Source organism: Helianthus annuus, chromosome 5, assembly GCF_002127325.2.
Source record: "Helianthus annuus cultivar XRQ/B chromosome 5, HanXRQr2.0-SUNRISE, whole genome shotgun sequence".
Classification (NCBI taxonomy): Eukaryota; Viridiplantae; Streptophyta; class Magnoliopsida; order Asterales; family Asteraceae; genus Helianthus; species Helianthus annuus.
In genome coordinates, this window is record NC_035437.2 from 176,134,172 (window position 1) to 176,146,209 (window position 12,038).

Sequence of the window (12,038 nt, forward strand, 5' to 3'; positions counted from 1 at the left end):
AACAGGAACCTTCCTGCAAAACCTAATATTGTTTGAAGTTAAGAGTACAAACCACAAATTGTTTTAAAAAGCGCTAAGAAAGCTACGAATATCATGCATCAGTAGAAGGCTTAGAAGCACCAGAGCTGCTACCTTTGGCCTTCTTAGTCTTCTTGATCTTCTTAGCCTTCGAACCTTCACCACCAACAGCTGAACCCTCCAAGCTGGCATCCTTAGGAGCATCAAGTTCTCCAGAAAAGGTATCTTCGCTATCTCCTGAATAGGAACGTTTCCTCGAAAGAGAGCTGAGTACTTCGATACATCCCTTCTCATTGAGACCATCAGGCTTTAGTTCCTTCAAGACAGAGAGGGGCTTACCATGGCAAGAAGCGACCTGGCTTACATACGGGTATGTCAACCTTTCCATCTACTCTACGGAACCCTTGAAGATATCGAAAGCCTCGGGACGGTACATAGGAGATTTTTCCAAAGGATGGCCAGACTCATGAAGCTTATAACTTGCAATAAGACCTTGATGTTTACCGAGATTTAGCAGATTAGTGTAAACTTCACCTAGAGCAGAATTGAACTCTTTAGAGTGAAGAAGATATGTCATAACTTGATGAAAACCCTGCTCAATAAGCCACTAGTTATCCCCAGTGGCTTGGGCAACCAAAGCCTTTAGGCCATCTTTTTCCTCATCAAATGCCTTTTGTTGAACAACGAAGGCCTCCCGGTCAGCTTTCAGCTTCAATCGATCAGCTTCAAAACCCTTTTTGAGATCACTCATCTCAATTTCATGTCTTCTTGTCAGCTCACCCACCTTCTTAACCCAAGCCAGCTCTTTTTCAGAAAAACTGTCAATCTCCTTCTTCATAGCGGCAATCGAGCCTTCATCTTTTCCTTCTTCTTGGAGGCTTCCTCATATTCCTGCATGCCTTTGGCAAAACGAGTAACACCTTCAGCCAACAGGGCAGAAAGGTTGCAGGAACTGAGCATCATCCTAGAAATAAGATGATCAGCCTCCATCTCAGATATAGCACTTCGAACACCGGGAGGAGCGAAATGAGCTAAGGCCTCAGCACAAATAGCCGGATCTTTAAAACTATCACCAACTTTAACCCCCCCAGTTAGGCACATAAACATCCTGACCCTCTGAACCTTCGAAGCTCTCAACGCTTTTGACTGACGAACCTTGAATAACAGGAATGATACCTTTCTTGATTAACTTCTTCTTCTTGCTCAAAACAATTAACTCCTTCTCATTACCCTTGCTGACATCCATAGCTTGATCTGCTAATGCTTCAATATCATCACTAACATCGATAGGCTCTGAACCAGAGGGCTGATCAGTACCTTTCAGATGGCGTTGTGAACGACGAGTGGAACCCTTGGAAGCAGTAGCCTTGGTAAAACCTCTGACATTAGGAACATTCACATAACCGGAACCCTCGAACCTATAATCAGAACCCCTAACAACCGCATCCTCACCAGGAGTAGCAGCAACATCATCAAAGGCAACGTCGGAGGTATCATCACTTTTGATAAAGTCAAGTGCAGACATAACTGCAAAACAAACATAACAACATATAAGCAAACAAAGAAACAGGAACAAAAGAACACGAGAAGAATAAATGCATACCCTTCCCATCTCTAATGAGCACCGGATCCCGTTGGCCTTTTCCCACACTTTACTAAGACCCAATAACACCAACAAATGCTCAGGGAAGGGACGAAGCCTTGAAGGGCACCCCCTAAAAGTTTCTAAAAAACGAGTATTTATGTCAGAAGCAGAAGGCTCAGGTTCGTTCAAAACGGCATCCGGGTGTCTCCAAACAAGTTTAAAAGGAATAATCTCCTCTGATACCCAGAAAAACCGGTCCTTCCAGACCCCAAATGTAGAAACCATGGACGAAACCAAACAGGTATCAACTTGAGAGGTCTCGAAGGTAAACCAATCACCATTCTTAGCAAGCCGGAAGAAACGACGGAATGGTAACAGAGATGGGTCATACCCGGAGGCCCGACACAAAATTTCAAAATGTAAAACCCTAGCCATGCCAAGGGGGTGAATCTGACCAAAAGACACTCGATAATATTCCATAATATTCAAAACGAAGTTTAAAAACGGGTGACGAAGATTGGAAAACTCAAAATGCCGACAATATAAAGCAATCGAACCAGGAGGACATTCATTGATAGATTTATCACAAGCCGGTGCAACCGGTTTAAATTTCATCCCTATCCCCCACTCCATACAAAACAAATTGACTTCCTCCTGAGTCATTCGAGAAAATGACTTTTCCAAATCCTTACGAGCACCCATGATATGAGAAATTAAACAGAAAATTAACAGAGGAAACTAACCTGTTTTCGAAAAGAGGAAAACTTGAGAAAAAGAAAGCGAATGATGTTTCTTGTGTTAAAGTATATGTAAATTAATGAGATAAGAATTAATATGATTAGGCGATAGAATTAAAAACCGCCGCCTGACAAACTGCCACAAGTCATGTCAACTGTCTTGTCAAATTCAAAATTCAAAAACCCCAAAACCGTTTCCAACCCTTCAAGCTTCGAAACCTTGAAGCCTTTAAGCAGTAAAATACATGTATGAAAGTCAGAAGTCTTTGAGCTCATCCCACAAAAACCTCTTTCTTGGGAGGCTGATGACGGGGGTAGCCCAAGACTAAATAAAACGACATTAATACATGAATGCTTAAAAGGTAAAAAGGTTCAAAGCTTCAAAACCTGGGGAATTGAGATAAAGTAACACGGAATAGTAAAAAGTCATGTCTCTGGATTACTTCACCAACTCACCAGCCGCAAAAGCAATACAGGTCCACAGAGCACACTCTTTTATCCGCGGGTCAAAAGGCTTCAACCCCCGAAAGGGTAAGTCCCCTACTGCAAGCATGGTCACTAGTCAAATGCATTCCTCTTTGAATGATGTCTTCTCCTATATATTAGACACTTCATTTACTAAGCAGGACATTCCTGGCTAGCACTGATTCCTGAGATCTCTGGTCATTCATTTCGAGTACTTGCTTCATGCGAGTTACTCTCTTTCACATCCAACACACACATTCCTTTTGCTCATTGATCCGAATCTGAACACACTTCAGAGGAGGATCTTTAGCAAACAACAAAAATAAACTAGTGAACCTCTCTCCACGTCTTGCAAACGTGGGGGGACCCCATGACCTGCGTTAGGCAAAGTTGAACCCTTCAACCATTTTGCCTAAACAGCCCAACTACTACCCTTGGTCTATTATTTGTTGCATCAACACGTGTGTATATGAGTTGGAGCAAAACAAAATTATAAATGCTTACTAACTATGTTTTTTTTAACGGCCAACAAATCAATCCCGAGCAGTCCCAAGCTACCCATTGGACAAACGGAGTACTTCAAGAGTAACCCGAGTCGTCTACCACTAATTCCAAGGAAAACCCAGTAACCCACCCGTCCGTAGATACGACGATAAATTACCAGTAAAACCTGTTTGGCTGAGTCAAGGTTTACCCTTCATCTTCCCATTAGTGACAATTCTCACATAATTTCACACAATACTTCCACTCTAAACACCATTTCAAATACCGTTATCTTAGCTACTTTTAATACTTCTTAAATCTTAGCTATTTTTAATACTTTTTAGCTTGTTGCGAAGTTCTCATCAAGAAAGTTGCAACTCCGTATTTAATAATTATCTATATGTTTATTTATGTATAAATTAGTGAGATTCACCTTTTTACTAAATTTTCGAAATACATCAAATGGTGAAGATTCAAATGAAAACCACTAGTTAACGCAAAAATTCAAAAACTAACTAAAAAGCCTAAAAAACAAACCGATTTTTTTTTACCAATTTTCGCTATTTTATGTATATAATTTTTTTTTCAAAAAACAAAAAAAAATTATAGTGCACATGTGTATTATTACACATGTGCACTACAATTTTTTTTTTTGAAAAATATTTTTTTATATACAAAAACTATCGATTTTTAATAAAAAAATTGTAAAAAAATAAAATAAAAATTTTAGTGTGTTTTTTAGGTTTTTTTAGTTAGGTTTCGAGTTTTCGCGTTAAAAGTGTTTTTCATTTTAACCATCCCCCTACATCAAATTTAGTGTATATATATATAGGTAGAGGATCCTGTAAAAAGTGGGTCTTTTGTAAGAAGTGTAAGAAATAATATTGGAATGACAAGTGTCCCTCCTCTTAATTAATTCAAAAGGGTAGATTAGTAATTGTATTCTTTTGTCATTTAATTGATTTACAATATAACTGAAAAAAAAAAAAACTGACGATGAGAATGTTTAGGGATTGATCACAGTTCACGTCATCTTGTTAACCTTCCGTCATCGTCTTCTCCGAACTCCGATTCAGATCATCTTCTCCGATTTGAACAAAATATGTTTAGGGAGTCCAGCGATGCAGGTTAATGTGTATCATAGTGTTTTATTCTGGTGTTCTATTAAGTTGTATGGTGTTATATTCATAGAAGGTTGCTGGGGATTCCAGATAAAACACCATGACTTGAATCATGGCGTGGTGTTTTATCTGGTGACATTGTTCATGGCATAGTGTTTTAAACATCTGGAGACAAAACACCACGCCATGAACAATGTCTCCAGATAAAACACCACGGCATGAATAATGTCTCCAGATAAAACACCACACCATGAACAATGTCTCCAGATAAAACACCACACTATGAACAATGTCTCCAGATAAAACACCACGCCATGAATAATGTCTCCTGATAAAACACCATGACTTGAATCATAGATGTTTAAAACACCACACTATGAACAAGGTCTCCTGATAAAACACCATGACTTGAATCTGGGAATGTTTTGTATTTATAAAACACTACGCCATGAACAATGTCTCCAGATAAAACACCACGCCATCAACAATGTCTCCAGATAAAGCACCATGACTTGAATCTGCGATTACGTTTTAAAAATCTGGGAATGTTTTAAAGTATGAAGAAATTCGCTGATTTTTTTTTGGAGATTGATGGCGGTTACATATAATTCGCTGATCTTTAGGAGTTTGATGGGTGGTTTTGAAACGGTTACCATATTTGAAATGTTGGAAAAGTCACTATTGCCCTTCAATTTTACAAAAGCCCCTTCTAATTAAAACACAATTTACACTTTAATACCCTATTGATCTCAACCATTAGATCAAAGATCCAATGGCTTAAAACACTTCTTACACTTCTTACACTTTGGACACTTTTTACCATATCCCTACCCTATATATATATATATATCTTTGATTAGGTGATGTGTAGTGGGGGTTATACGGGCGATATATTGGGCTATAACGTCCCACAACACCCGAAACCCCTTCCCCCCTCTCCCCGCGTGTTATAGGGGTTATGGAACATGGATGTGATATGCATAGCAGGCGGCACCGTTGGTTTCTCTCTCTCTCTCTCTCACACATATATACTATACATATATATATATATATATATATATATATATATATATATATATATATATATATATATATGCATTATTGAAGAGGTATAACCTCACTACATACTCAAGTTATATAACCCTTTTTTCTTACACATTTGTCATATATCGTATAATCCAAGATCTATGAGAGTTATAGAACTGGACCAGTACACATGTCTCGTATCGTTAATAAAGTTGTGTGTCCAAACCTGTTTGGACCGACAAAACTGAAGAATTACTTGAGGCAGCACATCAGACCAGACCAGACTATGTTTCATAAATTGATTTTCGGTTCAATTCTCGATTCAAGATTTTTTCTTCAAAATCAGCGCCCGGTCAGAATTGGTTTGAGTTGAAAACATGAACAAGACGAAATTTCTATTTCTAAAATTTGAATTAACGGTGTATATGTTTTATTTGTATCTTAAAACAAAAATCTAAGTATTTGTTCTCTTTATAACAAAAATCTAAGTATTTGAACTAAATAAAGTGGTTTAGTATGTTCTTATGCTATTTTCAATTTTTAACATAGAACCGTTTAATATATAAATTTGTTGTGTTTTATTCTTATCTGGTAAATTATTTGTAATTAAGAAATCTATTATGAATGGTTAAGGGGCACATTAAAAAATAGGTCATCGGTTCGATTCCCACAAGGGGGTTTTCCCATATTTATTGGGTTTCCTACTGAATTGGTGTATAGGCATTATGCCTAGTGGAGATGGATATGATCGGGTGGTTCCGCTGGTGGCACAAGAATACTCCAGTGGTCCGTCAGTGATCCAAATTTGTTGTTAAAAAAAACATTAAAAAATATATTTTGGGTATTTTAAGTGAAGTTCTAATTAACGTGAGTCTAAATTCAATTACCCGAATTCGGTGGCTTTATTTTTCTTTGATAAGAGGATCTTTTTGAATTAATTTGAATTATTGGGTTATTATCGGCGCTTTTTGACGGGTTCGATATATACATAAAATAGAAAATCGCGATTGGATATTCTACGTGATGATAAAAAAAAATCCATGTCTCGACGGTAAAGTTACGTTGTATACGAAAATCAAGTTATTCAAACAAATTTACACCAAAACATATATAAAAATAAACACGACGGCCAAGCATTGCAGCCGGTCGGTTTAAACATAGATAAAAAAAACATGTCGCAATGGTGTATTTAAAGATGTGCGTCGAGCGGTTTAAAACCCCGAACGGTTTAATTTTATTTTTAAACAAACAGTTGGGTTTAAAACAACGTAACGAAAATTCATGTCTAAACGTAGATAAGAATAACTCATGTGGAGCGTTGATATAAAACATGAAAGCATTAAAACATTCACGTAACAGAAAATTCGAACTAAAAATGATAACTTCATGAAAGTTCTCAGATGTTAGATGTTAAACTTAGTAAAGATGAAAATGTGTATTAAACTTAGTAAAGATGAAAATGTGTAAGTGAAACTTTCACTAAAAGACAAAAAAAAAAAGAATGTAATTAAGATGTTAGTGAATTGTTATATATGATACAAAAAAGTTTAAAATAAAATATTCTTTAACGTGTGATGCATACGCATAACGTGCGTAATTATGAATATAACATGCGTGATTTTGTTTTTTTTTGTGACCACATGCGTGATTAAGTCACCATGCGTGATTATGTTTTTTGTTCTACGTGATTAGGGTTTGAGTTTTATAACATGCGTAATTTATTATCGTACGCATCCCACGCTAAGGACTATTGTATGTTAACCTTCCCCTATATGATAATTACACATACTTTTACATCTTGTTAAGTAAAAACACAATGAATTTTCTCTAAAAAAATAAAAATATCAACACCATTAGAAAAATGACTTTCATTAGGTTTTCATGTCGGTGATCCGCTATTAAACTCTTTACCATGTCCAATATCCCACACACGCCTTTACTGGCATGTCTTACCTTCACGAAAGTATTGCCGAAAGATTTATCTGTCACTAAAAGTTCTCTGATTTATATGCAAACCCAAGTAAAATAAGAATATCATCTTAAATTTCAAATATATATTTATATTTCTCAACTCGGTAACAGACAGCCTCATTTATCATGTCTCCTATGTGGACTTTAAAAAACTCCACAAAATATATTAGTATTTTAATAAAAGTTACTACAATTATTGATAGCAACACAACAGACCATACATTATAGGGTTATTGTAAAAAATGAACAAATAATGAGGATTTCTTATTATTTTACTTATACATATGTGATATGTCACGAGACCATAGATTATGCGATGCACACATGGCGATCACTATTGGAAAACATGGTTAAGAAGTGAAATTATTAGCCATTAATTGAATAAAATATAAGATACTCCAATACTGGGAGCAAATCTCTAATATTCTCATTTAATGAATCAAAGAATAAAGTAATAACCAGTTAACCACCGCCCTAAAAAGGTAAATTAACTTTTGCACACTTGATCCAAAATTTATCCTAATAATTATATATATATGAAACAATATTAATGTTGTAATCTACAAAAGGATTTTAGAAATTGAAATCTGTGTAAAATGCATAAACATGGAACAAACTTGGTTGGCTTTGAATCAATCGATAGCCTAAATTCAACTTTTACTATTTAAAGTACTAGTTAAAAATAAAATAATAACTTAATACTAAAACGTAATACTAAATATATTACGGCTCAATTACTTATATAAGTTATCAGGCACAAACAATAAATTTTGGGATTATGAAAGAATGTAGAACTTTTTTCCATTAATTTTGATTAGAAAAAAACATTTGAGTGAGGTAAAATGTGTGTGCATACATGTTTATTGTTAGAGAAGTTTTCATGTCAACCCATCACATTAAAGACATCTCACCTCTACATCATTCACATACATCACTAACATTACAAGCTTTGTGAGTGTTAAATTGAACAAAAACTACCTTAGTTGCAGTGGCGAAGTTTGAAAATTTCCACCGGGAGGTCGGAAGTCATCGAACCTAATATTTGAGGGGTCGAAAACGTACATACCTAAAAATTCTATACGAAACGTACATACATAACACTACTAAGCGAAAAGTTCAGGGGTCCCCCTCCCCCTCGGCCCCTTAAGAGCTGCGCCCTGCTTAGTTGGAAGCACCAAATGGTCACTATTCTCAAAAACATAGAGTTGCTTGAAAAAAATAATAAATTCTAACCTACCCATAAGTTCAATATCACTGATGATAATGAAAACTGAAACAAATTCACATGTATGTTTTCGCTTGCATCAAATCAACTATGATCCTTATATTATTTATCTTGTCATTGAAACCATAACAGTTGCACAAAGGTTGAGAAAAGGTTTTTAGGAAGTATTCGCAAAAAAAAAAAAAAAAAAAAAAAAAAAAAAAAAAAAAAAGAATCAAACTACAACACATAGTTTACCTTTTAAACAAGGTTTACAATGTCATTCTTTTGGTAGCACCAAAACTTCTATAATGAAGATTTTAAATCGTACTTCCACTTTGCAATATTTGTGCTTAAAAGCTTTAGTTTAAACACTTAGATGTCATTTCATCGAAAGTACCAATCATAAATTAAAAATCGCATCTGTGTCAATACTAAAATAATTCTTTATACATAAATATATATACCAATTAAATTAGACATATATGATACAAATATGATGCTTCTGTAGCTCTGTTAAATAAAAAATAAGAAATAAGAAATAAACAAATACTCAGGAATATAAAAAGCTAGAGAATCCAATTAACTTGTTCTAAATTCTTCTTATTAATTATAATAAAACTATAATAAAAACAATATAATTAAACCTTTTTAGTCCATCAAAAAGGCAGAGGGATGCTTCCTCCATGAAATGAAATCTTCTTATAAATTCCCCCTTCAAACCTCCCCATCTTCACCTCTTCCCATCTTCCCTATTCTAAGTTCATCAACTTAAACACCCAAATGACCAATCCAAACGTGGCGGTTTCCGACACGCAATCCGCCATTGCCATGGCGATAACCGCGGCCGCCGCGGTTAACAATTCATCCCTCTTCTCCCCCTCCCCTTACAACATCACCCTGTTTTCAAGAAACAAGTTCCCAAAAAGTATCGAAGCGGCCACCGCGGGCAAAAATATTGGCTGGGTGGATGCTATGAGAGCTTCTTCTCCTACCCGAAGCTCATCCGAAAACAATCAAGAGAAAAAAGATTGGATTGTGAGTGGTTGTTCTTAGTTTTTCAAAAAAAAAAAATGTTTTTTCAACAAAGGTGAATTGATTTAGAAGTTTGTTTTTGTTGAAACAGATGAAGCATCCTTCAGCATTGGGTGTATTTGAAGAGATTATGAGTGCTGCCAAGATGAAACAAGTAGTGATTTTTCTTGATTATGATGGCACTTTATCTCCCATTGTTGAAAACCCTGATCAAGCATACATGGCTCCTGAGGTAATATTATCTCTCTCTAGTTTCTATATAGATATATCTATGCATGTATCTATACCTATACATGCATAATGGTACCATGATGTGTTATAAATGCGTTTTTCTCCAAGTGGTTGAGGGTTCTGATAGCCGCCAATAAAAAAAAATAAAAGTCTATACATAATAGATGAATCATGTGTCTCTCTCTAATAACTTAATGGTGACCACAGATGAGAGAAGCAGTGAAGAATGTTGCAAAATACTTTCCTACCGCAATAGTTAGTGGAAGGTGTAGAGCCAAGGTGCATTTCTTTTTTAAGTTGGATGATTTATAAAGCTTAAAAATGAATTATTTCATTTCATTTCATTTTATTTTATTTTAAGTTATAACACCTTATTAATAATTTGTTTTATTTTATTATATTTTTAACAAAAGTATTATTTTTATTTTAGGTTTATAACTTTGTAAGATTATCAGAGTTATACTACGCGGGTAGTCATGGTATGGACATCAAGGGACCGTCATCTCGCAAGCATAAGAAGGTACAAATAAAATTATATTTTCTAAAATAGGATTTATTTTGTACTTGGTAAATATAATAGATGCATAACTTGTATATGTGTTTAATATTCAGGGAAATCAGAATGTACTTTGCCAACCGGCCAAAGAATTTTTACCAATGATGACTGAGGTATTTTTTTTTTTTTTTTTTTAATGTTGTTGTTATTATTAATCTATAAAAAGTAATTACTTATGTAGAAAAAAATGTTTTTCAGGTTTATGAACTCCTGTTAGAAAAAACTAAGGGGATCATTGGTGCCAATGTGGAAAACAACAAGTTTTGCTTATCTGTACATTTTAGACGTGTTGAAGAAGAGGTACAATCTGATTAAAAAAAACTCCATTTAATTGTTCTATAAATTTCTATATTAGTACCATAAAGGTGACCATTTTTCTCTTATTGTATATAGAGCTGGAATGATCTAGCGGATCGAGTTAAATCTGTGCTTAAAGACTACCCTAAGCTTCGGTTGACTCAAGGACGAAAGGTTCTTGAAATTCGACCAACTATCAAGTGGGACAAAGGCAAAGCCATCGAGTTCTTGTTGGAATCATTAGGTACTCGAACGTTCAATCTTTTAAGTAGTGCTATAGGTATATAGCTAAAGATGTTATTTAAAGAAGTACAATAGCGCGCTAATTTTTTTTTTTTTTTTTTTCAATATAGGTTATGCGAACTCAAAAGATGTCTTACCTGTTTATATTGGAGATGACAGAACAGATGAAGATGCATTTAAGGTATTTATATTTCTTCATAAACATTCAATTCTTATAGATAGTCAAAATTTTGACCCCTTCTAATTATAACACAATCTTGACTATGATTATGACTTTGAATAGGTTCTTCGAGAACGAGGACAAGGATTTGGTATCCTGGTGTCGAAAGTACCTAAAGAAACCGAAGCTGTTTATTCTTTACAAGAACCATTTGAGGCAAGTTTACTTTAATCACCATTGTAAAGAAAATCTAGCAATTTGTTGTTAAAAAAGTTCACTTATATTTATTATGTATTTCATTTAATTTTCTGTAGGTTATGAATTTTCTTCAACGATTAGTCACATGGAAGCGATCGATTATGCGCAGTCATTAGCGAGTGAAGAGATTTAATGCAGAAAAAGAAAGCGACACGTTTCCCTCCTCGATGTTTTGAAGATGTGTGGGATGATGTTTGTGAAGTCGTTTTCCTGTTTGGATTAATAGATATATAGGAAACAACAATCTTGTAAATAATATCACTTTGTGATTATATGATCAAGATGAGAGTACGTTTTGAGCATGTATGAGAAAATTTCATACATGTCTCGTGTTATATTTCTAATATTTCAAACTGTTATTTTATCCTATAAAATTTCTGTGTTCGTGAAAAATATTATGTAATTTCTGTTGATAGAATCTCTCATTTTGTAATGGAGAATTTATGCAAGATTCATTAGTTTATACCATTTTTTTTTTTCTGTAGTGTATATTGGTGAAAAAATAATTAGCATATAGTGGTTTAAAACAACTAATATAGATGTTGATGCAACAAACACGAGATCAAGGATGGTAGCTGAGTGGGTTAGGCAAAAAGGCTGAAGGGTTCAGCCTTGCCTAACGCAGGTCGTGGGGTCCCCCCACGTTTG

General features: G+C 34.8%; 1 protein-coding gene across 1 annotated transcript; it reads left to right on the top strand.

Moving 5' to 3' along the window:
- Positions 1-9,268: 9,268 nt before the first annotated feature.
- On the top strand, positions 9,269-11,823 carry LOC110942371 (probable trehalose-phosphate phosphatase D). Its single transcript, XM_022184130.2, has 10 exons — positions 9,269-9,648; positions 9,737-9,877; positions 10,084-10,155; positions 10,307-10,396; positions 10,489-10,545; positions 10,631-10,732; positions 10,826-10,973; positions 11,083-11,153; positions 11,256-11,348; positions 11,447-11,823. Exons 1-10 carry the CDS (start codon positions 9,394-9,396, stop codon positions 11,504-11,506), a joined length of 1,089 nt encoding a protein of 362 aa, XP_022039822.1. The 5' UTR covers positions 9,269-9,393; the 3' UTR covers positions 11,507-11,823.
- Positions 11,824-12,038: the final 215 nt, after the last annotated feature.